The sequence below is a fragment of the Gymnodraco acuticeps genome, unplaced genomic scaffold (assembly GCF_902827175.1).
Source record: "Gymnodraco acuticeps unplaced genomic scaffold, fGymAcu1.1, whole genome shotgun sequence".
NCBI lineage: Eukaryota > Metazoa > Chordata > Actinopteri > Perciformes > Bathydraconidae > Gymnodraco > Gymnodraco acuticeps.
The window spans coordinates 1,135,655-1,163,071 of NW_022990251.1; the positions used below are offsets into that span (position 1 = coordinate 1,135,655).

Sequence of the window (27,417 nt, forward strand, 5' to 3'; positions counted from 1 at the left end):
AAGTAGATCTGAGGCCATGCAAGGCAACACATCTTTGAAAAATCCTGTTGGAATAATATCAAGGCAGCAAGAGGAGGATTTCAGAAGTTGAATAATGTCCTCTAGGCAAAGAATGAAATAAAAATGATATTTTCATCCATTTTCCTTCCTCCTGCTCTTCCGTCCACCTTTCCCTATTATTATCTTAGGGCACCTCCCCTCTTTCTTTCTTTTATTTTCTTGCATCACTTCTCCTTCACTAATTTTGCTGAATAAGCACTAACTTCAGAGACTGATCCATGAATATCAGACGTGACACATTCCCATCAAATGCCTGGGATTCGACTTGAAGATTTTTATGGTACCAATTCTAGCCCAGGGGGATATATTGAGGAATGTCAAGCGAGCTGGTAATGTTTTTCCATTTCTTTCTGATTAAAAAGAAACCAAAGAAAAAGTTCGAGAGATATTGCGTTTTCTTTTTGCTGTCTGTCTCACTGTCTCACTGCTGAAGGCCAGGATCGTCTCTAACCTCTCATTTTGCAGAAAGGTAATGTCACTCCCTCAACTTGCTCATTAAGTGCTCTTTGGTACAGAGTTACCTTGAAAAATGTCGGACTTATGCTACAGAATAGGCTGATGAATCACACGCTGCATTGTACTATACACAGACAGCTCTTCCCACAATGTGAGACGGTAATGATCCATCGACAGGCTGAGGTGCGACAGGTAATTCCAGACACCATCAATCCAAAGAAGTTTAGCAGGAAAAGAATAACTTGGAAGTGTAATTAAGGAGGTTTATGCGTACTGTATAGACAGGAAGTATTTTATATAGTGGAACCTGTTTTTTAGTGAGCATAACAAATTATACAAAAATGCAGAAAGAGGTAAAATGGTTGCTTCTTTTACACAATCTATTCAAATTGAGAAACAAACACTACCAGAAGCTCCCCATATAAATATGATTTATCTTGTGACTAGTCTAATAAAAAAGACGTGATTGAGTTGCGTTATGGCACTATTGCACTATAGGGACTATAAATACAATAAAATGAAATGAAATCTCTCTTTACTTTATAAAATGTGAGAAAGAAATGCTGTAATAAAAGCCAACACACTGTTATGGTAAAAAAATAAACTACAACGAGGTCCTTTTCTCGTAGTGTGTCATGATTCTGTTAAGACATTATGTAAGAGGCCAGCTATTTATTTATATATTAATTTTATATATGTTGGGTATATTGCATATCATTTATTTATTCAAATAAATTGAATGTAGGTTAAGATTGAATATTCAAAGCATTCTACCTGGTATGCAATTCCCTCCTCCTGTATGCATTCACAAAGTCAAGAGTTATTTTAACACATGTAATTATATAATAGGCTTACTCATTTATAACCATATAATACCATCATTCATTTAAGGATGATTATATTAGGCGGATCTCTTCAGATGCATTGTGTAATCCACTTTACATACCCTCCCTCCATCAACAGGTGGTCTATTATCATTATATAGGGGTGGGTGGGCACTGTGGGGAGAATCAGTGCTTCCACATGCAGCCCCTTACAACAGGAAGGACTCCTCACATTCCCATGCATCTAAACATTGGCTGTTCATTGGTGAAACCGCCCTGCCTTATACTGCTAAACCTCAGCACAGCCTTATTTTATCTGCGAGGACACGGGCACAATTTTTTAACCTGACCTCACAAATCCGTGTGTAGTCCTCCTGTAATGTGGGGCGTTCGTGGCACACATACTACTAATCCCTGGATCCTCAAGGACCATGATGATTTCTGGGACGGTGTTGCCAGGGGGAAGGTGGCGACTGGGACCTGTTGGAAATGACAGCTGAAGAAGGCGGATTGAAGCACAGGAATCACAATAACAGTAAACATAGAAGATAGCGGAGAGACTCCCTCGGATCACTGTGTAAAGGGTGTGTGTCTGTTTGCGATACTTGGCAGCTTTAGCCTGATAGCTAATCGTTGCACTGTGATCCGCTACTCGCAAGCTAACGAGTGCATGTGGGTGCAAGCGTGTGTGTGGCTATATATTTTTAGTGTGAATGTGAGTTTGTATACGGGGATGTGAGCTCGCATTTTCACTATCCCCACCTGTCATGTTAGCTAGCATGCTAATTTGATAAAAGCTACTTAGCTAATAAAAGAAATTAGCTGACTGGGCGAGGTACCAAACCGACCCTATTACTGGGAGTCCAATGGTGTGCTTATATAGTTATACAGCAGTCATATGCACCTAGCTAACGCTGCCCACGATATTGTGCTGTTTATTACGAATGATCTAATTAGCTAGCTAATGTTAGACAGCAGGCTGGCTAATTTGCTGTGCTATTAGCTTAGCGGCTAGGAGCTTGCTCGCTAATTGACCTAGTTTGGTAGGGCAGAGGCCATGACATTCCACTGAACTGTGTTTACATTACAAGTTTGTAACTTGTTACTAACAAGACACGGTATTTAATACAACTAGTTAAACATGTAATAACTCAATAAGCGTAACGCCCTTTCCACTTTACGCTAATTCCTTCAAGAAATATGCTGTCCCCTTAACAGGCTACATGTTACCCATTTCTTAAGCACGACCAACTCTTACTATTTGACATGCTATGATACAATGAACGATACAATATACGTCTTAAAGGCATGAACTATTTACAAAAAATATTTTATCAGGTTAGAAGCATGTAGTAAGTGAATCATACATATTATTAATCATGTTATAAGTGCATTTGTGGGCTGTTAGAATATTAAACATTTGCATCAGGTTTAATGACTGGATGTTAATCAAAGCTGTAATTGCTACAGCATATTTGTTTGTCACTAAAATGTAATTTCAGTTCTTCCCTGATGTCATGTGTTTCTCCAGACTTGCCCCTCAAAGTCTCATGATTCACATGGGGCTTTTGAAAACAAGGCCAGCATTATATGGAAATAACACAAAGGCTTAAGAACTAAATCAGTCTAAAAATACAGTTAGCTGAACATTGTGAAAACAGGTCAAACAAAGACCTGTGTTTTGTTCAAGGGTGCTAAATAGTTAGCTTCAAATCCAAAAGTTGTTATTGGCACTGTGACAGCATAGTTTATTTGAGTTGGCAATGAAAATAGGGCTGTTGTGATAATAAAAAAACCCAATCTAGCTAACCAAACAACTGATATATTATCTCTACCCTCCAGGGTTGTAGACATGGAGTCCCTGATGAGTGCGGTGGCCCCGCGCTCCCCAGCCCCCGCCAAGAAGCTGTCAGAGGTCGACTTCCGGTCGGGGGCCACCCTGGAGCAGTTGTCAGCGCAGGTGTCCGAGCTGGTGGTACTGGAGCAGGGAGAGTTCGGAGACCAGACTGCCTTAGAGGTCCACACCGCCAAGGACTTTATCTTCAACATGCTCGGTATGTCTGCAAAAAATGCTCTCCATTCACCACTAAATAATTGGAACACCTACTTCCTTACTTAGCTGTTGACCATTTGGTGTTGGAATCACAATCTTTACTTACCATCTGGGATAAACGTGCAGAAATATGTCACATTGTTTTTTAGAAAATCTGTTCTCCTAATTGTCACAGATGAATCTCCTTATTATGCTCTTGTCTCTGTCGATGTCTATTTTTGCCCCTCGGTCTCTTAGTATGCACAGGTATATATTTTTTAAGTGTGTATAGGAAAAAAAAGAGCATAATTATCTACTTTTGGCCCTTTATTTACCCAGGGTAGTTCTGGGAGAGCAATGAGTAATCATTCCCAGCAGCAACACCTTGTTCCCCAGTTGGCTATTTAACATGCATTAACATGTAACAAGCTGGGCTTGCACTCAGTGCATTTTATGTGACATCAATACAATCTAATGGAACAAATTGTATGGCTAAATCCATATCATGTCGAACACGTAGTTGTCATGATACTAAAATGTATAACTTAAATCTAAATTGACACAACATTGAGGGCACAACATTTTAGATTTCTATTAAAATTATGAATACAACAAGGCTTTAACGTGATACTAAGTTTTCTTTTCTTGGCCAGTAGCATAGAACAGCAGAAATGACTTAAGTAAACGTTAACAATGTTTAAACTTTCTTAAATGTAACAAAACTATATTATTCTTGAGGTAGTTCACTGCATTAAAGATCCTTTTGTATTCAAAAGGCAAACAAGAACATTTTTGACAGTTGAATCTGTTTTGAATATCCAGACTCAGACCGAAATGGGCAAGAACCAACAGGACTAAGGACAAGGACAGCAGAATATTTATTTATTTATGGTTGCTTTTGATTTATTTCTGTCTGTAGAAATGTGACATTCAATTTTAGCCAAAGGAGAAAAAGCAATACAATCTGATTTAAACATGATGGGACACGCTTCTGTTTTGCAGGCACGTTTTATGACTCAGGTTGTGAGACGGCATGTGTGACAAACACGATCAACACTGTATTCTTAGTATGTGTTGAAATGACGCATGTGAAAAGGTGCAATATCTGCCATTTAATCCCCTTGAAGATTATCACATGGTTGTTTTATTTAAGTGTCGAATGCAAAATTAGATATTTGTAAGAAGTGGCAATGGGGATGCATTCAAGCACATCCATTAGAATCCACACATGCACACCCTGAACCAATGAGAGATGGCTTTGCTAGGTGTGACATGAAGCTGTTTCTAATGTATTGTATTTTTCAGAAGTGAAGTGTCTTTGTTATTCCAATAGGTGGCACTCTCCCCCTCCCTGCTGTCATCCTCATGTCACCATCAGTCTGTCCATCCTGAAAAGTTTGGTCCATTTTGGTTCTAGTTTCATACTTCATTCACTGTGTATTTGGAATATTATTACACACAATCACTGTCAAACTAGTACTATTACATTGGTTGAGACACAGCTCCTGTAGGATTCAAAATAGCCTCATCAAACAGGTATGTCATGTATTTCCCAGTGGATGAAGTAGCCTGTGTCTCTTATTTTATTGTAACACCATTACTGTACATGCAGAGATTATATTTGTGCGTAAACTAGTTTTTTGGTCTTTTAGATTTGTCATGTTGCCAGTTGAGCTGCCTCTTTGTCTTCTCCCACTTTCACACTCTCAGTTAAGAGTCTCCTTTTTCTCCCTCTCCTGCATAATCACCAATGGTTTGCTGGTATTTCTTACACCCCGTGCCTCACCGCTCACTGTGACAGCTCTGACTGTGAGAAGAAAAAAGTTTGCAGCGTTCCACAGAGGGAGACGCTTTGGATTCTAGGAATATAAAGTTTAGTATGCGTCGGTAGCTGCATTAGGAGCATCTCAATGCTCTGCAGAGGATGAAAGGCAGCACTTAAATGAAGCACTGAAAAGCAAATGTCATCCTTTTGATGCAGGGACCTTGTTACCGGCCTTCTGGATGAGCTTTATCATGCGGCAGTTAAAGTTTGTGTGCATGGGTGCCACTGTGCTTTGTACACTGTCAGGAAAAAGGATAGAGAAAAGATATTAAACGTAAATACACCCAGTGAGTTTCTTCACAGTGTGACTGATCTAAAAATAAACTCTTATTTACCGTGCCTTTCGGTAAACACTGTTGAACCTTCGGGCAGGGGAGGTGGGGGTGACACAGTATCTATGTTTTGAAAAAGTCTGATGAAGGCAGAAATAGATCTAGAGTGCCGGTGAAGCAGAAGATATATTGCTTTGCCTAAACCCAACTTTTTGTCAAAGTGTGTTGGCCAGCTAAGTTCAGGAAATGTCATCTCTGTTCCTTTTTGTCCAGATTTTGAAATGTTTCTCTCTGAGACTACAGAATAACCTCTTGTCTGTTGATATTTTGCGACAAGAAATGAGTTTCTCTTTATGCAGTGCACCAAATCTTCCTTTTGTCCTCCAGTGACCTCACATTCTTGCCTTCCTGTTTGTCTTCTTACATCAGCCCCTTTGTTTTCCACTACTCTCCGCACTTAGCACTGTTCAAACATAAATGTGCATCACACTAAACAGGCCCTCAGTGAAGGCGTTTCAATAGGGAAGGGGGATCCGTTTTTTCTTCTTCTTCCAAGTCAGGAGATTCAAAAGTTCACCTTGAGCTGTAACAAAAACTGAAAAACAAAACAAAGCCTATCTGCGCGTGTTCGTTGGTGTGTGAGTGATGGTGCATGACAGCCTGCAAATGAATAATTCCCACTAAAATCCCAAGATCTTTTCGGCATTGTTGTGGCTCATAACATTTCACAGTTGTTCCAAAACAGAGGGATACAAATTCCAAACTTTTCTCACACCAAATGTCCAAAATCCTGACATTTCCATTGGACAGGGTTCCTTAAACTCAAATGTTATCCAGGTTGGTAGGTTCTATAAATAAGGCCTTACTGTACATTTTTTTTACATATTTGTCTGACATTATGCAGAACTTAATAACAAAAAAGTTATATTCAGTTATATTCAGTGCCATACACACAAGTGAGTACAACTTTTCCATGAGACGTTAAGGCTTTAATACTGGCTGCTTTTATAAGATACTAAATATCTCCTCCCAAACTTTCTAACCTTTCCATGGCTGCTCAGACTTTAAGCAAAGTCATGCATATTTTATTTCGGGGAATAAGAAATCCCTCCTGGTTACATTTTAACCACCAGAGTGGCGACTATCTCCTTCGGGAAACCAGCTGACTCAGTTTTGGTTTTCTAGCTCAGGACCCACAATTGATGCTTTGGCTGTCTAATTCTCTGCTAATGTCATTTTGGATTTGAGAGGCAGCCAATCCAGATCCATGGCAGTGCAACAGTAGATGAAATATTGTGTTTAATTAGTTCACACACACACACACACACACACACACACACACACACACACACACACACACACACACACACACACACACACACACACACACACACACACACACACACACACACACACCACACACACACACACACACACACACACACACACACACCACACACACACACACACACACACACACACACACACACCATTACATTGACTTACATGCATTTCCTGGAGACTTATCCTAACCTTAACCAACACATGCCTAACCCTAACCCTTACCCTTAACCTAATCCTAAACCTAACCAAGTCTTCACCCTAAAATTAATGATTCCCCTAATGGGGACCTCCATTTTGTCCCCATAAGGGAGGCGAGTCCCCACACGTGACTATGTAAACAGATCTAGGTCCCCACAAGTATAGTAATGCAAGGCCACACACACACACACACACACACACACACACACACACACACACACACACACACACACACACACACACACACACACACACACACACACACACACAGTACCAATACTTGAAAGGTACCGCGATACCCTGCCGTTAAAAACGTTACGATTCCTCCGTTTCATTAGTATCGGTACTTTAAGAATGACGGGGAAAAGTACTCCGGTGAGAAAGCGCTGTTTTAGTAAGAGCCGTGTGTGTTCAGCGCTCTGCTTCCACTCCCTGCACTGCAGCCGTGCCTGCAGTCCCTCCCCTCTCAAGCACGCTCTAAGTGCCTCCCCTCTCAAGCACGCTCTAAGTGCCTCCCATCTCTCGTGCACGCTCCAAGTCCCTCCCCTCTCTCGTGCACGCGCTAGCTGCCAGAGCATGTGAGAAAACGAGAAGCATGGCTGCAAGTGGGAGTGCAACTGCCGCTGCGCCTCGGCTTGTTGACACAAAAGATGCCAGAAGCGACATTTGGAAGTATTTGAGCTATATCTCTGACAGTGAGGGCAAGCCTACGGACACCACGAGGCCTGTCTGTGAGACATGTTTTAGATCCCTGCAAACCAAGGGAGCCAACACATCAAACTTCGCGAAGCACCTCACCGACCGGCATCCAGACAGGTTAGCGAATGTGATAGATATCATAATTACATCATGCTCAAGCCATGCCCTCAAATCTAAGTCAAACCAGTGTAATTTATTTTGTGACAAATGAACGTTTTCGTAGTTTGCCGAGGCAATTAATGGCAATGATAACTGTCTAATATGGTTATCTTTTTTGCTAACTTACCAATGTGGCTAACATCTGCAATGTACATTTAGTCAATAATTATTTATATTACTGTTGCCTACTATTACATGTTAATAAAATATAAAGTTAACTATCAAAGAAATCACATACACTCAAGTATAAAGAAAATACCATGTTGTAAGAAAACACTTAACAGATAAACTACAATTTTATTTATCATGAAAATAATAAAAGAAAAGTATCGAAAAAGAATCCGAATCTCAATTCTTGACTTGGTATCGGTATCGTGACCACACACACACACACACACACACACACACACACACACACACACACACACACACACACACACACACACACACACACACACACACACACACACACACACACACACACACACACACACACACACACACACACACACACACACCAAGCAGCACAGATGAGATGCGACTTTCCTGCCATAAACGACGGTCATTGTTCCTCACTGACTCAGCATTTTTTGGCAGCATTAAGCCTAATTGTCGGACAGCTGGCACATCAGTGAAAATGAATGCAAAACACAATTTAGATGATGTTAATTTAGCTCCGCTCGCAACCTCTCTTACATAATGCTCTGTAACAAATCAAACTGTCTGTCATTTAAACACAGTAGAGTGTCCTGTGACTGAACATGGCCTCATCCATTAAGCCTTTCATAGTATCTAATTAAATACGACTTACATAATTTGGCATGTTCTCTAAGCAGTGTTTTGACACCGCATGACATATTATCTACTGTGGTGTTCGTTTTAATAAGCACAGCTGACATAGTGATTTTTTTCCTCTTTCGTAATCACACTTGAAGTATTCCTGAGGCAAAGGGGGAGGAATAATTGGGTCTGTGGCTGTCAAATGATAACATAATTGTATGCGCAGGCTGTGGCGGCCTGAGTTGCCGGGGAAAAAAACAATTAAAAAGTGAATGTTTGCAGCACACCTCGTCACTTTCAGTTATTTTTATCAAGGGATTTAGAGGGCAAACAGACATTCCCCTATTTCCTTCAAATCAGATAGTGAAGTTTCTGAAAACTTCAAATAACGTTTTTATAAATGCTGGGAGAACTAAAGGACAAAGCGAGAGTTTGTGACGCACAATTTTTTGTAACGTGCAGATATGATTTTCAAATTAAAACAGGGGACCCAGTAAAGCTTTAACATGATTCTGTGCTTGTTTTATTCTCTACTTTAAACAGTTTAAAGGGCTGTTTATAGGCATGGGCAAATGATTAGACAAAGACATGCATCACCTTTTGCTATATAGGATCATGCCAGACTTTATACTTACTTAGCTGCTTTTTGTTGTGGTTTTGTTTCTCTTGGTGATCATTCTAATGGTTGTTTTGTAGATTGGTTTTTCTATTGATTTGCTGGTCTTTGTTGTGTTTTAGTGTCCCTTTGTAGTCATTTTGTGTCTCTTTGTGGAAGTTTTGGCCCTTTCAATTGTTGTTTCGCTCTAATTTGGTATTTTTTAAAGTTTCATTGTGGTCATTTTAAATCGTTTCCTGGTTGGGACGTGTCTCTTCAATTGAAAGCCAGGGGGGGGGGCTTGTGCCGTTAGGCCAATTCAGTATGCCATCCATATTAATAGGCAAAACAACTGTAACTGATTCCGTTTGTCCTTTATCTGGAAAATAACAAAAAAAACGTATATTGTAATAAGTACATAAGACATAAGTAGGACTGCTTCTGATAATGTAATGGGGGCTCATTACTTTATATGAGACTTTCTCTCCTCCTTAATAGTGTATCAAGGAATCAGTTTTGCATGGCTTCACAAGCAACTAGGCCGCTCTAAAATGTCAAAGTCCACCTGCAGTTTTTCCTTTAGCGATAATTGCCTGTCATTTAGCGGGACATGGCATCAGAGAGAGTATACCTGGCATCAAAGCAGCAGTGAAGAGCTGGAAGACCCTGACAGCTTCCTGCATCCTCCCTCTGCAGGTGGTGTGTCTTTCATCCCGCTGAGCGACTGTTTGTATTGAACACACACACACATACACACACCTGGCTCAGTGGTTTAAACCCATCCCGCCAAGTGAGATTAAAATGGAACTTCTCCATTTCATCTCTAAAAAGGGCCTATTTTTTAGCTAATCTCCTGCCTTGATATGAATTCATAAACAGCGAGTTGCAGGATTAATCTGCTATTAGCGTGCGAGGTGAGGCTGCAAGAAGCACTGATAACATCCGGGCGAGACTTCATTTGTCGGGAGTCTATTGTTACGGATTGAGATGCTCCTTTCGGGATGAGGCTGCTTTTTAAGATTAGTGTTATGGCACGATCCACAGCTGAAGTTGAGTTTTATTGTCTGAAATAACAGAAAGGTCGCATAGAGGAGCAACAGAAATTGTGAATATCATTCAGACTCAGACAACTTCCTTTTTAATCATTAGCCCTTTGGTAATGAATTTCAACTTACATTTTCAAAGGATTTGTTGAACATTTCAGAATTATATTGCTTTCTTTTCAAGACTTGTTTGACAATACAGGAGACAGTCAAGGGACAGTTAGCTTAACTTAATAAAAAGACGCAAAGTCCTCCATATTGTGATTAATCCTGGTCAGGAAGTAGTCCAGTGCATAACCTCGTCCATAAAACATAAAAAACGTTGTCTTTTGATGAAAAAAAGCTCATATTTTGGTGAGCTATCTAGATTTGCTTTATCAAATAGCTAGGCTAATGGTTTCCTCGTTTTATGCCAAGCTAAGTCAACAAAGTTGTAGCTTTGTTTTTAGCATAGAGACCTAAGAATGCATCTTTTAAGAAGTAGTTCGGAGCATTACTTTGTCCGTAAAACATAACAAAACCTTGTCTTTTGATGAAAGAAATACTAGATAAAGCTCTTTTATTGGTGAGCTTTAGAGGTTTACTATCCAGATTTACTTTATCAAAGAGCTAAGCTAATGGTATTCCCGGTTTTATGCTCAGCTAAGCTAACCGATAGCAGGTTGTAGCTTTGTTTTTAGCATAGAGACATGAGTATGCATCTTTTTATGTAACTCAGAACGTAATCAAACAAATATTAAACTAGTTTTTAACATGTTGGTGTTCCTCACTTATGGATCTACGTGAATGTAAGAGAAGTCAACTGTCTTTAGATAAATAAACGTTAAAAATAAATCGCAAAATAAAGCAATAACTGGCTTTTCCTGCATGACCAGTTTTGGCTCCTCTCTTTCTCACCTCCAGCAACAGCATATATAAGTCACCAGCTTATTTAGAGAAATCCCATTTTCCAGGGAGATTTACAGAGCTATTGTTGGAGTCCATCAAACCAGAGGTGTTTGGCAGAAACCTCTCATTCTGGCTGTGATGAAAAAAGGCGTTTTTCCCATGATGCCACTGCTCTGCTTCAGGGGGATTTCTCTGCAGTGCTTTGCAGAAGGTCTTATACTTTACTTGTAAATACAGATGCAACTATTAATCCATTATTTTCTCCCATTTTGAGGAGGCCCTGCTTAGTATAAATGCTCTCGGACCAGATTTCCCGTTTATCTTTCTCAAAGAAAATGTTTCTTGTCCTCCTTTTTTTGCTTCTTCAAAATAGCTTTTACCAACCCTTATCCAAACTAAATATGCATACAGATATCTAGACTTGAGTTTATTTCTGCATTAGTTTCATTGTAAGAATTCAAATTCAGAAATGAAGATGCAGTGCAGAGGTCGGCAGCGGCTGCAGATCTGTGCTGTTGGTTTAGGCTAATTTAAGTTTTTTTTCCTAGCCTCATTTCCTGGTGCAAGTCATTTTGAGACTCTAGCAACAAAATATTGTGCCTTCATTACAGCATACATGATTTATGCCCTTAAGAAATTGTGTTAGGATTGAAATTTGAATATACTGCCATAGATGTAGGTAGGCTGTGCTGTTACCAAACACTGAGTAACCAATAGCCATCAAATAGTGCGTCACAGACCTAAAATTGGGTGTATTCTGAGAATAGCTCTTATTGGAAAACGTCCCTCTAATGGAAATCTACATTCAAAGGCATTTCTTATAGGATTACGTTTAATCCGTGGCTGTGAAACCGGCCTCGACTGTCTCCATTCCAGCTCTATTCTCAGACTGTGAGTCTACAGGCATATATGATGGAGTGTGTGCATCCACGTGTGTGTGTGTACACGCGTGTGCGTGTGTACGCGTACGCTGGCGGATGCCCAGTAAAGCACTGTCGGTTTGAGAGTTTGGATTAAAAAAGCAGATTGTGTTCCTTGGAACAACCTCAAACTTCTGGCAGCCAGTGTTTCAGATTAAAGAAGCCTCACTAATTGATACAGTTTTTCCTCTCTAACTGGAGCCCTTGCCGGAGAGATAATAAGCTCTTTCTTTCTTTTTTCCCCAATTTATCAGTGACAGATAAAACCAAACAAATCAGAGGAGCCGCAGCTTCAAACTTGTTGCCCTTTGGCTGGTGTCTGATTCTTTCCCCCTTCCAACACGCTCTTTTCCTCACTCTTCCTGGCTTTGATCTGCCCATAAAGTGTTACTCCCCTCCCCTCTTCCCGAAGAGACTTCAAATTGATCGCTCATAATTTGTTTTGCAAATCTAATGCACAAACACTCACCTCAGATTTAGTGTGAGTTAAGTATGAAGCACTTTTTGCCATCACACAACTCTACTGTGATTACCTTAGACATCACACCAAATGATGTTACAGCAATCTGTAATGCTGTGTTTTTGCCATCACATGACAGTGCATTCAGACCTGTTTAATAAGTAAAAACGGGGAAGTGGGACTCTTCACCAATCAATATCAGAGAGGAGTGCACACTTTTTTAATTTTAATCCTAGTTCAGACATCACTTGAAGAACTTCGGCCAGGCAGGATATATGTACAGTATTCAATAAAAAATGTCTTAACCTGCTAGATTAGATAAGATTGCATATATGTTATAGCTCAGAGTTCCCGTTAGAATATTTTTTCGCCGGTCAACATGTCCGTTAAAGTTGAAATCTTCCGGACAAAATTTGAAAAGTGCTGGTCAAAGGTCTTCTTTGTTATTTATTAAGCTTTAAAACAAATTGATATGATTCGATATTAAACAAACTAACTATAGTAGATTAACTACATTATTCAAAAGTGTACAGTAATTTACAATAACACGGGAATAATACACAGAGCGCACTCTCCCTCTCCTGACAGCCCGTCATGCAGCTCGCGGATCAGTAATGAGTGACCCGACAGTAAAACTAAACATATCTATAACTAGTTACGGTAGTTTGAGAGGTAATTAAAATAGCTACGTGTGCTATTCTAACCTGAAGTGTGTGTTTTGTCCGCTCACCGCTACATGTGATCATGCAGAGCTGCGTGTCGACTCGTCAGCAGCAGCTGATCTCTCTCTCTTCAGATTAGACTTTACTCGCGTTTATGTCCATATCGATCAGATCCAGCTAGTTCTAGCTAATGATATGACTACCTGCTTATTAAAAGGGATATTTTTTTTTAAATCCTCTGGAGCAGAGAGAGGAGCTGTGGATTATTGTTATTGATTAATGCATCAGTGTTTCTTAGGGTCAAAAACACTAAACTCACAACTTAAAATGAAAGCGTTTAGTTTATTTAATAAAAGAGCACATGTTCAATGTGAAAAAGTAGATATAGATAAGTTGCAATTTGGTGCTATATATACTAGTGTTGTCACGATACCAACATTTTGGTTTCGATACCGATACCAAGTCAAGAATTGCGATTCCGATTCTTTTTCGATACTTTTCTTAAAAAAAGAGAAAGTCTTAAATGTAATTATTGTGCTTTATTTCACACCAGAACCATAACACAAACTTTTAAACAATGAGAATAATAAACAAAATAAATGACAATAATTCGTATTAAATAAAATTAAGCATCATAAACAACTTTTTTGTTTTATAAAATATAATTTTTTTTATATTTTATTAACATGTACAGTAATATAAATAATTAAAACTGCGGTCGCACATGTGCGCGCAGTGATGAGCGGGCCCTCGCGTCCGTGCGCCTGTCGGGGAGGGCAGCCGGTCGTCCCGGCGTCAAGCAGACGCGCGCGAGTCCTCGGAAATGAGCCGTTTGTCATTTCTCAAATTTCGCGTCCCAGACTCCCAGGTGTGTGTGTGAGAGAGTTGATGTGGCAGGCAGACAGGTAGGTGTCAGTAGGTTACCTGACATAAATGGTCAAAAATTGTACATTCTCCGTTAGCCTACGAGCTCCCCGTTTGAGCGAAGGACTGTTCCTTCTCAATGTAGCATGACATTGGATATGCGCTTAACTTGTCCTGGATTGGAATTTTTTCGAACATTTCCCTAGGAGGAGTTTGCAAAAATGTGCTTAAAATGCATGAAAAACGCACATATTTGAAAATTACCGAGTTTTTGGGGGGCGGGGGCTAATGGAGGCTACAACTACAACAAAATGAACATATTTTACCGTGATTTAATTGTAATACACGTTTCAAAATGATGCCGAAGTAACAACATACTGATACCGGTTAGTAAAAACCATGAATTAATGCTTTGACAAGTCTGCAGACAGACGGCAGGCGTAAAACCTTTTAAAATGCGTGTTTTCTAAATGGAGATTGGCTAAGCTAACGTTGTAAATGCTCCGACCGTCCACACTCACAACAACGGCCTATACAGACATAAATAAACCAGCGACTGTATTCGCCATGACACAGACAGTCTGTGGTTTGTACTTGTTTAACTTTTGTCAAGTTTCTGAACAGATATGAGGAGCTGTGAGCTGTGAGTGCTAACAGCTAACGGCTGTGTTGTTTTTCTGGGGCTCTCATTGAAGATGACGTCACGGCTCCGCCTACACTGCGTTACTATAGATACTACCCCAGTTCCTAAACTGTAATGGAAATGCGCCATAAAGTGAGCCAGTCCTAACGAGGCCTAACCACCGAGCGAGGCCGTGTAGTGGAAATGCGCCATTAGAGCTTGCTTGAGAGGGGCGGGACTGCAGGCACGGCTGCAGTGCAGGGAGTGGAAGCAGAGCGCTGAACACACACGGCAATTATTAAAACGGCGCTTTCTCACCGGAGTACTGACAGTCAGGAGGCGTAGCCGCCTTTATATACTGTGAGCTGCGCGTGCATTCAGGTAGGCTCGCCCCCTGATTGGCCGGCTACGTTTATACAACTTCAGTGTGTGAACGCTCGTGTATCATTGATGAGAGTAGTACCCATAGAGTCCAGAAAATGGCTCCGCCTGTGCTAATACGTAACCCACCGTTACCTCCAGATGACTGCAAAAATGATAACTCATTCTCAGAGTTTTAGGACTCATTCCTGCAGTCTATATTTAATAATGGAGCTTTCGGAGATGTCTTCAGATAGTTCAGGTTGGGGAATTTTAGGAAAGACTGAGATTGAAAGTCTAGTTAGTCAGGAGATGACTGGAGCCGTACAGGGAGATTCTGCTAACACATTTGAAAATCCAAAGATACATACTTTTTTTTTTTTCTTCGACCTCCACCCCAGTGGTCGCCTTAAATAAGGCCCTTTCATTTTGCACCTTCTCAAAGCAAAGCACCAGAGAGATCTTCGTGAGCTCATTTGAGTTTGACGTTTCAGTCCCTGGAATATTTCCCTCAAATTCTCATTTAAAAAATAACTGTTCTACCTTTTTTGATATACTGAAGGAAACAAATGCGTGGGTGGGGATGCTGCTCTTGAAATGTCCCTCAGTCACAGCATCATGCGTTGGATATAAAATCTAAAATAAACTAAAATATCTTTCTAAATGTAACATCTTCACACTTTAAATTGCCACTTTTTGAGTAGCTGTGGCATTTTCCTTTTCTCTGGAGTCACAATTTCAAGTCCAACACGCTTAGGTACACACACATGCCACCACATGAAAACATGCCACTAAGGTTGTGTGCCCATGTAATTGGATAAGAGGAATCATGGGGAGCTTTGTGCCCCGAGGCATGACCTACAGGCCCGGTCTGATGCCCCTGTTTCAGCTGTCTGCAGCCACTTAACCGCCCTGGAGGGACTCGAGCTCAGGATCTGTCCTCTGCTGCGGGTTTTTAAGTGTCCATGCTCCTCCTTTGACCTACAGTAGCTGGCAGTTAGCTTGAAACTAGCACAGGGTTTTAGTGGCAGGATCAAGTTGTTCTTTTAAGCTGGAAAAATATAATTTACTCCAGAACTGCGGCTCCCATGGGCCCGGAGCCTGGGAAGTTTACAACACAGCTAAGTAGCCATAAAGGGATTTGGAGGGTGAGTTTCTCCCCTATAAACTGTTTAGAGAGGAGAGTAAGGAATACCTTTTAAGCAGTATATAGTAAAACGATCATTGCTTGTATGCCTTGCCCAATCAGACTTCCTCAACAACTAAGTCAAGGCAAGGCAAGTTTATTTATATAGCACCTTTCAGCACCAGGCAATTCAAGGTGCTTTACAAAAATGAAAGACATTCAGACAAAGGCATTTAAAAACAGTAAAAGAAACATTAAAAGAAAAACAAAAAATGAAAGACATTAAGAAAATGGCATTTAAAATCAGTCATTAAAAAGAAAAGCTAATAAAATAAACATTAAAAGATAGAAGTTACAGTGCAGTCTAAGATATGAATAGTTCAATTATTTAACTAACTCAAGAAGCTACAATATGAACACAGGAAATCTCCTTTCCCATTTCTTGCTAATCTAAAACGGAAACCCCTCGACCAATCATGGTGTAGATGCATGTCGGCAAAGAGCTGAAATGAAGGACATGTAGGCTAGTTCTCGTTAATGTCTCGCCCAGCAGTCACTGAGAGGGGCTGTTAATTTCACACTCTATCTTGTGTCAATATTACTGCAGCTCATACTCATAAATATATGCATTACAAACCGAGCTGGAAATGTGTGCGTGCTCCGAGCTTGTCCGTGCATTTGAATATGAAATGCATTTTAATATGAGTGGAAGAGAAAAAACCCATTGGCGGAAACTAGGGATGTGCATCTCCATCACTGAGGCCGATACGATGCACATCTCGATACGCTGCCAACGATACGATACATTAACGATACCTTTGAAACACCAGGCGATGCGATACGATTCACCCCTGTTGCGATACAGTTCGATACGATTTGATTCAACATTATGCGATACAGGGCGATACGATGCGATTCAACACGATGCAAAATAATGATACAATTCAATATAGTACGACAGAGGATTTTTGTTTTATTCCTTATATGCAGCAAATCACACATTAACAAAAAAGTGATTTACATATTTGGTTCTCTCTACTAGTACTGCACATCCCATTATGCTGTTTCTTTTTTACCTTAAACAAAACAAACACTTGGACCTTTCACAAACTGGCCTTTTCACAAGTGTAGTAGTGTTCTCTGTCTCCAGTAGTGTTAATTTCGTTGACTAAAACTATGACGAAATATGTTCGTCAACGACCTTTTTTTCCTTGACGAAAATGAGACGATGACGAGACGGCACCGACGGTAGTAAACAATAACTGTAACGAAATCATCATGCAATATCGTTGACGAAAAGTGACGAGCCGAAAATGTAGTTTACTAAATAAAAACTATGCCAAAATCTCTCTTTACTTTCGTTGACGAAAAATGAGGAGACGAAATATTATTAAAGATAACGTTACATCTCTGATAGTCAGTTTTTCTCCCAGCAGTTCCATTTCCGGCGCTGCGGCTGGGCAGCAGCTGTGTGTCTGCGGTGCGCGCGGCGGTAGATTTGAATTACACCGGGCAGCGGCACACTGAACTGTCAGGAAGACTCGGGTCTAACTCATGGTCTAACTAACCTTATTTAACAGAAAATGAAATGGCAACAGGGCTTGGGAGCAGTGGTCGCACTCACGTTAACCGAATACCCCCCCGTCAGCGCGAGTGAGTGATAAATTGTGCACTCGACGGATAATAATGGATTATGACGGAAATGTTACGATCCTGTCCGTCAAAATTACTGACAACGAAAAAGTCTAAAGCCACCACTGCTTGGGAGAAAGAAACGATGTGATATTTGGGCCCATTTTCGCTACAATGAGGCGGAGAAAAAAAGCGAATGCATTGTTTTATCAGAAGGGAAGCACAGCTGGTAAAAACACCACAAACCTGATCAGATACTCTCTGCAAAGCTGCTTTCTTAATCATTCAACCTGCTTTTCATCAAACAAGGACAAGATATAATCTTATTGTGAAATACGTTTGACTAAAATGACAAATTATTGGTTTTGGCTGACTAGTTTGACTGAAATGTTCTATATAATCTGATGACTAAAAAAGACTCAACAGTTTTCATTGACAAAAAGTAGACTAAAATAATTAGTTTTCTTTGACTAAAATAAGACTAAAATGCTCAGACTTTTAGTCGACTAAATCTTGACCGGTCTCCAGAGTAAAGTACAATTTTATAACACCTCACAGTTAAACAATTTAAGGATGCATTGCCCATGATTAACAATGTGCAAATAACAACTACCATAGTGCAATGCCCATACAGCTGCCAGCCTGATGTGCTTAACACTCATCCATAGGCTAACTCACCAGTGAGCAGAAAGCAGTGGTTTCTATATAAACAATAAAAAATACAAATAAAATTTCACAAACAGGTATTTCATAACTGCTTACAGTAAGGAAGACATTTAAACTATTATTGGCAGTCACAGTCTGCTGTACACTAAACACCACTGTGTTTAACTCATATTAAGTGATTTAACTCGTATGTCTAACTTTCAGGTTTTTCTTTTCAGCCGCAGACCCCATGTCGCCTCTTTATGTGCGTCGCTAAGTTCCTCGTACTACTTGTGTACTTTAAAGCGGCACGGCATCGTTTACAATTTGCGAGCGATTTTTCAAGTTGTCCGTCTTTCTTGAAAAATCCGAAGTGTTGCCAAACATTTGATTTGTAGGTATTTTTCGGTGTGCTGTGTTTCTCTTTCTCCTCGACTTCCATGTGTGTTGATAACTGAGACTCTCGGCCGCTGTAGTGGCGAAGCAAAGATCAAATATCGTCTCTGCTGAGTGCTGACAGGTTGAGAGGATTTTATATGAATGAATCGTTTTTTTACCGATGCAAAGACGCTACAATCGATGCATCGCGAGTTCCACCCAAACTGTAGCCGATGTGCACTCTTTCAACCGGTGCACTCGCATCTTGAACGTTTATGCCGGTGCACCGATGCGAATCGGTGAATCTTAACATCCCTAGCGGAAACGCATCTCGAAACATACCGACGACTGAATATTAATTGTGCTGAGTGTGATTTAGTTTTTTTCTTCACCTGCAACCCTTTAGGATTAGTCCAAAAAGTGGACCAGCGCCTCCCGGTGGCCAACGAGTACCTCCTGCTGTCAGGTGGGGCCCGAGAGGGAGTCTTGGACCTCAACCCAGAGGATCTTGGGGACTACGCCAAAGGGGCCGACTTTGACCTGGACTTCACCCTGCTGGTGCCCGCCCTCAAGCTCCACGACCGCAACCAGCCCGTCACGCTGGACATGAGGCACTCCCCCCCTTGCCACTCCTGGCTCAGCCTCCGCCTCTGCGACTCCAACGTCATGTCCCGCTGGAGCATCTGCTGCCAGGAGGAGAATGGACTCCCCGCTGAGGAGGACGAGGAGGAGGAGGAAGAGGAGGGGGATATGTGTAAGTAGGATGGGAGTGAAGGGAGGATGGGTAGAAAGATATAAGCAGAGGTGGAAGAAGTACCAGTGTAGGAAATACTCTGTTACAAGTAAAAGTCTTGCAATCAAAATGTTACTCAAGTACAAGTACAAAAATATAAGCATCATAATATACTTAAAGTACCAAAAGTAGTCATTGTGTAGAATAATATATATTATATGTTTTATAATTATTGATCATGAAAGTGTTCTCAAAGCTGGTAAAAGTGAAGCTAGTTTTAATGACTTTGTATACTGCAGGGTAGCTTGTGAATTTACTCCAGGTGGAACTAAAGTCTGATTTAACACTTGATTATATTTCACATCATTAATCCAAATGTGCAAAGTAAGTAAAGGTATTAAATAAATGTAATGGAGTGAAAGTACAGTATTTACCTCTGAATTGTAGTGGAGTAGAAGTACAAAGTAGCACCTTAAACGAAAGGGAGCCAATTTCATTTTTTCCGTGTTTCCCCCCATGGTAATTTGATGCATGATGCACTTTTGCCCGTTCTTATATAACTCCTCAGATATGTTAGACGAGAAACGCCTCCCCACGCTGCAACATTTATGAGTATAGCCGCACAATCGAAAGTTCAAGCTACCTTATTACGCCTCGACATCAATCTGCCACACCGCTCGCCAGTGGGAGACTTCCAAGATGGGAAAAAGTAATGACGTTATTGAAATGGATCGCTTTAATTCGCAGCCGTTTGGAAAACACATTTGCAATATTTCTTGGTCGTATCATAACATTTCCCACGGGGTATTATGTAACAGTACTTCAGGTGGCAGGGGGGGATTAGCTTGATAAGTTAACAGCATTGACATGCATCCCAGCAAAATGCTACTGAAAGGTTAAAAAAAGGGCAAGAATTTAAATTTGATTTATATTATTTGCAGCAAAGCACTGGCACATTGTTTGCTTTTGACTGTATACTGCATCTAACAGGTACCAAAATATTTAAACTAGATTCCGTTTGCATGTTTTGTTTGATGAGCTAGAACCAGAAACTGTTGTGTCCGTATGGAGGGCCCCAGCATTTAGACCCTTCCCTCTCTCCCTTGCTCAGGTAAAGGTTCCATCCCTTCTCTGGACTCCCCTCAGTCTCTGGACGGGTGCTACTTCTCCCCCTCCCTGGTGACAGACTGGTTCTGGGGGGTGGTGAGCGAGGCTGTGGACGAGCTGAGGCGCAGCCCCCAGAGAGGCATTCCCACCCCGGACCGACTGGAGAGGAATGGCCCCCTCACCACTATCATCCTCCAGGTACAGATTGAAGAAATACTGAAAAAACTTGTTATCTATATGGAATGCTTTAAAGGTCCTTTATACATAAATATGTGTCCCCGGTGTGTCAGGGAACAAAACCCTCTCTCTTTTCCTCCGTACCCAAATCTCTAAAAACGGGGGTACAACGGAGCTGATCCAGATTTGCGTCCGATATAACGTAATATCGGAAATGTGGGCTGCCTTTACACCCACGGCCCTATCAATCAATCAATGTTTATTTATATAGCCCAATATCACAAATGTTACATTTGTCTCAGTGGACTTCACAGTTTGTACAGAATATCAGTATGACAATACGACACCCTCTGTCCTTAGACCCTCACATCGTACAAGGAAAAACTTCCAGAGAAAACCCACAGTTTAAAGGGAAAATGGGAGAAACCTCAGGGAGAGCAACAGAGGAGGGATCCCTCTCCCAGGACGGACAGACGTGCAATAGATGCCGTGTGTAAATTGAAAAGATAATACATTTACATTAGCAAGCATCGCTAACACTCAGAGCTAACCTGTACTGGAGAGAGTATGTGTAGAAAAGCAGGAAATGAAAAAAGGAATTCACCTTGTGGTAAACCCGCAAGAGAAAAAGCATTTGAGCTCCCAACTGCTTCAGAAATAATCCTTGATGTGGTTTGGAACATGATATGGCGTTTAATCACGGCAGCATTTAGCTGTATCTCGGTAGAATTCTGAGCAGGCACCAGCTCCTCTTTTTTTTTTTCTTTTTTTTTTTAAAGCTAAGGACCCAGAATCAGCAGTTCTCTAACAGGGCTGAAATAGAGGGATATGAGAGATGTCTAAAATATATGATCTGCTTGGTATTTTGAGCATAACACATGATAGACATGGTTTTTATATATCTGAGACCCATAATATATGCCTAAAAATAGCATGATAGGAGATCTTTAAGGTTCCCCGGAGTTTTCTTGTTAAAGTTATGTCCCCCCTCCCTCCCTCCCTGCAGGCGGGATCGAGCCGGGTGCTGTACGACCTCCTGCCTGTGGTGTCGTTCCGGGGCTGGCCTGCCGTGGCTCAAGGTTGGCTGACGGCCAACCACTTCTGGGATGGTAAAATCACAGAGGAGGAAGCCATATCGGGCTTCTATCTGCTTCCCTGCTGCTCCCCGCTGGGTGGCCGGCCCGACAGGGAGTGGAGGCTGGCATTCTCCCGTAGCGAGGTGAGCGGACTGTTAATGTGTCAGGTTTAAATCATCTATATGCTTCCATCTGGTCTTCTTTCTTTGCCTTTGTGTTACATTTTAAGTTATTGGGCAAAGATATGCCCATATGATCAAAGAAAGCAATTTTTTAAAGTACTACATACAGAAATGTGAACGTTTTATTACATTTGATATGCAAGGTGCAGACGAAACTAAAGAGTTTTCTGTCTTTGTGGAAGATGTGTAGACTTTCTGTTGTCCTGATATCAATTGGGAGCTTGTTACACCTTTTTGGAGTCAGATTAGCAAACTGTTCACATGTCTTGTCTACATATGTCTTTATTGATTGGTCCTCTATTTCTCTTATTCCCAGGTTCAGTTGAAGAAGTGCATCCCGTACCCCATGGCCCAGGCTTTCCAAGCAGCGAAGGCTGTGTTGTCCCGTGTCCTCTCCCGACCTCGCCGTGGCCTCAGCCTCTATCATCTGCGTACCCTCCTCTTCTGGGCCTGCGACCGACTTCCTGCCTCCTACCTGTCGTGCTCTGACCCCGACACCGCCGGCCGCCTCATCCTAGGTCTCCTTGATGACCTCGCTCATTGCATCCTGGGTAAAAATTGCCCAAACTACTTCCTGCCCCAGTGCAACATGCTGGAGCACCTCACAGACAGCCAGGCGCTGCTCGTCGCCAGGAAACTCGCCCACCTGAGATCGGATCCCAGCGAGCACCTGCGGGCGGCCCTGCATCAGGCCCAGCAGGCGGGGCAGCTGAAGAAGGAGCTAACAGCTAGCACCAACGGCCACGGGTCCCCCGGGCACAACCCAGCCAACGGCATCATCTCCCCGTCGGAGGACAAGCTGGCGCAGCGACTGCAGCAGCTGGTCACTGAGAACCCTGGGAAATCCATATCGGTCTTTCTCAACCCCGATGATGTCACCAGGCCGCACTTCCGCATCGATGACAAGTTTTACTGACATGTTTCGACGTGTGGGAATGTGTTTAGCTAACAAACACGGCCTGAAAATTACGTCAAAGGGTGAGAGGAATACAAATCAGGCATGGAACTGAACACACTCCTCAACAACGCCTTGCTGCTGACTCTTTAAACCAAAAACAAATGTCCTACTACTGACTTCACGACAGACATGATGTCACCAAGCTGTTGCCACGGAGACGGTCCTCTCCTAACGAGCTGGCCTTAACGAGACTCATCAGCTGGTGCTACAAAGACAATGGCTGGCTTTAGTCAAAAAAGTGTGTTGTGTGTGTGTGTGTGTGTGTGTGTGTGTGTGTGTGTGTGTGTGTGTGTGTGTGTGTGTGTGTGTGTGTGTGTGTGTGTGTGTGTGTGTGTGTGTGTGTGTGTGTGTGTGTGTGTGTGTGTGTGTGTGTGTGCACGCGCGTACGCCTAAGGGTTTTCACATATGACTTCTTAAGATGGAGAGAAAAGCTCCTTGATTGCTGCGTTCCTCCCTCCCGTTTGTTTTAGATCAGCAATGGCTGGAAAACAAGGTGTGGCTGATGTAACTGAATGTAATGTTGTGAGGAGAGTCTCTTTTCTCTGTCGACTACATTTTAGCCCACTTATCTTTCCACCCCCAAGCCACCATTTATGGCATCTTTTTCATTTAAAAATGTATCTTTCTCAGGTATTCAGTCATTTTTGTATGTATATGATTCATTTAAGGTCTTAATCTATGTTTCAATGCCCCTTACATTTCATTGGGTAGTGGAATGTACCAAAGAGCTGCGTTTGTGCGGTTTTGCAAAGAGAAATGTACATCTTATTTTGATGAGTCATGATCAGAATGTTAATCAACCTTTTCTCCTTCTGAAGGTCTGGTCACTACAGCAGCTACAACGCAACACTGGCAAAAATCAATCATTCCAATGGAATCAGTGCAGAAGTTGGACTTGATAATAAGTTTAAAACAGGGATTAATGACAGTTATACAACAGGTGTCGTTGGTGCAAATACGTCTCTTGAATGTTATCTAACTTGTTTTTCCCCTTCTTTATTGGAATCCTTTATTGATTAAAACAATTTCAGATCTTGAGAACAAGGCACAGAGCAAGTGGAAATAAGCTGGGTTAGCTATCTGTGAATAATCACTCCCAGAGGTTTGACATTTATTGATTATTTACTGTTTTGATGAAAAGAGCAAAATGGCAAATAACCCCTTGCCAAATGTTCTTTTATTCTCCTTTCTCAATGATGGTCAATTGACTGTATTTGTGTTTCAGATTGTTGATTAGCTAAACAAGTCATTTGAAGACACCACTATGGGCTCCGTGACATTTTACACAAACAAAAGTAACCAATAATGAAAACGTACTTTGCTGTTCTACCTTCTGCCGTGACCAGGCCTCGGAAAATGGTTGACACTGAAAAGGATGGGAATGTAAAATGTATTAAACTTGCTAATTATATTATAATACAATGTCTATCTTGTATTGTACTAAGATGTAAGGGTTGTTACATTATACGTGAAACCCTTGGCGCTTTTTCAAGTTCTGTTCCCCTACCTGAGCGGACATTTTGGTCTTTTGTGTTTGGAGTGTTAAGGTAGGCCCTTTATAAGGGATCTAGAAAATATATATTGAGATACGAGGAATCTAATTATGAGTGTACTAGGCAAAAACACAGGTCTAGAATCAGGACTTTGGTGATTTATCACGACTAATTCAAGGTACTTCACTTTCAAAACGGCCCGGCACATCTTCATCTATTAACTTTCCGTTGAAGTTTTGTTTGTCTCGATTTTGGAAACTAGTTCCAACCTGAGTGATTCTGATAATTGTCCTCTGCATGGTTGGACTTTTTTAATGAGTTTTGTGTGTGTGTGTGTGTGTGTGTGTGTGTGTGTGTGCGCGCACCCAGAGACGAGGCGCACAGCAGGACGCAGACAAACACCCAGATGCTGCCCGCTGAATTTCACCCTCAGTGGGTGCGTGTTAGTCGCTGCGCCCTATCGTTGCTCAGCAGACGGGTATCATCCACAGGGGGACGGGGGGAGGACAGGCCTATCTCTGCTCCTTTGAGGACGGAAGACAGGCCTTGCGGGGCCTGGACAGCTGCCTCTTTCTCCTGTATTCTGCTTTCTCTTTTTGCTCCTCTTCCTCCCTCCTAACACCCACATATCTCCTCATAGGGTTGGCTTCTTTATTTCTTTTAAGATCTAGAGCAGAAAAAAGTCTTCTAATCTTATGTTTACACTCTTTACACCAATTTGAGTAGGAGTTATAAAGCTAGTTAATGGTGCAGTGGAGACATAATAATAACCAGACGAGCATTAATGTCAATTTGTTGTGTCTTAATGTAAGTCATTTGAGACAAACTTGCTGCTATACTTGTGCAAAGGCAAGATTGAAAAGCTACATGCACATGATTGGTTACAGTTTATTTGAAATGTCAACGTGGTGATGGTTAATTCATTTAAAGCTGCTGGTGTGAATATTTCTGAGTTTTCTATTAGAACATCTGCTCTAAAATCTCATGTGCTTACTACTGAATGATTTTTTTTTTGTACTGCATCCATCTGTTCTGATGTGTATGAATTGAAAACCAAAGCGTGTTGTTGAGACGTTGTAGAATGTGTGTGTCCGTTAGAGCTTTCAGCACTTTTTCCGAGACAGGCTCAAATATCAAATAACTTTAAGACAGAAGAAATGCAGCAGTTATTTATTTATCGGAAATGTAAAAGGTACCTTCTCATTGCCTGTTATGTTCGACTGAGTCTCACTTTGTACCTTATTGGGCCTAGTTAGAGATTACTAAACACTGGAAAGAATCACAATATTAAAATGTACGGTGTCAGTTTTTAGATATGCAATCAATCCTTCTACTCTAATTCCAACTGTAATAGTGAAAGGGTATCTGCTGTCCAGGGGTTGCATGATGACACTCCCAAACATCTGTTTTCCGTGCTGAAACCACTGATGATTATTTTTCAGATTCTGCGCATAAATAACTGACTGAATACGATGAATATATCCAACATATCTCCAATCTGTTCCCCCCTGGAGGCTCACCGCTATCTGCACCGATACACTCCGATCCAATAAGATTCTGTTCTGAATCACTCCACACTTTGAGAAATGTCATATCTCTGTTATTACTTGAGGTCTTTTCTTTTTTAATAAGTGCAAATTATTTTCTCTATCATGATATGCTGTATTTATTACTGTTTCTTTCTGGGGGTTTATATTGATCAAGCTTTAGCATGGAATAAATCACTACATTTCAAATCACATGGTGTGGGAGTAAATCATTTTGCATGATTTATTTATATTCAATATATTCAATGAGAGGGGATGATTGGAAGAAGACCCCTTTATATACTCTGTATATAATTGTATAGTGCCTTACTTAACCTGCAACACACATTAAGTCCAACAGAGGGCGCTCTAAGACTGTTTCTACCGAGACATTTCTGCCCTCTCACAGTTAGAGGATGCTCCAGGCTGACAAACACATGCTGTAAGTATCACAACACTGACTGCACATTTTAATGGAGGCTTTTAATTTGGACTTGTAGCAACCAATTATTTAATACAATTAGCACTTAACCTTAAATAAAATGAAATAGAAACCGAATAAAGTAAAAACCTGGTCAAGTGTTCTGTCTTCTGTTGCTCTCCCTGAGGTTTCTTACATTTATTCCACCATTCATTTATTGAGAGGGGGGGGGGAGTTGGTCACTGTTCAAATCAATGAAAGGGTATGTTTTACAGATAGTAATTTTAAATATTTGGCTATATCAGTAACATTTGATTAATTGATTGAATGGAATACATTTCCTAACTGACATCTTAATAATAATAAAGCTGCTTCTTGTTTCAGTCCAGCGCTACCACTCAATATCTCCTTAAAAGGGTCGGGGTCGAAATGCACTTTTCTCTTGCCAATGATCTAGATCAGGAGTGTCCACATTTATTTGAAAGTGGACTTCTTAACACAAGAACACTACAGTATAATATATGTTAACATATATATTTAGGAAGACAAAAATAAGAAAAGCACAAGTTTCACGTGTGGGCCATATTCCATTGTACTTATTCAAATAAGCCAATTCAAAGTAGACAACGGGCTGTAGTTTGGACACCCCTGATCTAGATGGACACTTCCCTTATACATTTAATAATGTTGCCCATCACTTTCTCTTAATTGTCTATACTGTACGCTGCTAGAGTTACTCCCAAAAATAATGTATATATTTTTATTTTAAGACTAAATAAATAAACCTACATCATTGACATGATATAGACTAGAGTCTAGTCTATATCATGACAATGATGTAGGTTTAGTCTTATATCATTATCTGTGATGCAGATTCATGTTGTGTCTGCGTAGTAATTC

The 27,417-nt window shown here is 41.0% G+C and overlaps 1 protein-coding gene across 1 annotated transcript; it reads left to right on the forward strand.

Moving 5' to 3' along the window:
* Positions 1 to 1,532: 1,532 nt before the first annotated feature.
* On the forward strand, positions 1,533 to 26,309 carry tmem102 (transmembrane protein 102). The gene is made up of 6 exons (XM_034220564.1): positions 1,533 to 1,924; positions 3,183 to 3,394; positions 19,251 to 19,598; positions 20,689 to 20,882; positions 21,868 to 22,080; positions 22,436 to 26,309. The coding sequence occupies exons 2-6, from the start codon at positions 3,193 to 3,195 to the stop codon at positions 23,033 to 23,035; spliced, it is 1,557 nt and encodes a 518-aa protein (XP_034076455.1). The 5' UTR covers positions 1,533 to 1,924; positions 3,183 to 3,192; the 3' UTR covers positions 23,036 to 26,309.
* The last annotated feature ends 1,108 nt before the right edge of the window (positions 26,310 to 27,417 follow it).

Bases quoted from the DNA above. Each gene is read 5' to 3' on its own strand.
- tmem102 (XM_034220564.1), top strand. From the start codon at position 3,193: ATGGAGTCCCTGATGAGTGCGGTGGCCCCGCGCTCCCCAGCCCCCGCC. The intron at 3,395-19,250 runs GTATGTCTGCAA...GCAACCCTTTAG, and splicing joins CTTTATCTTCAACATGCTCG to GATTAGTCCAAAAAGTGGAC. The intron at 20,883-21,867 runs GTACAGATTGAA...CCCTCCCTGCAG, and splicing joins TCACCACTATCATCCTCCAG to GCGGGATCGAGCCGGGTGCT.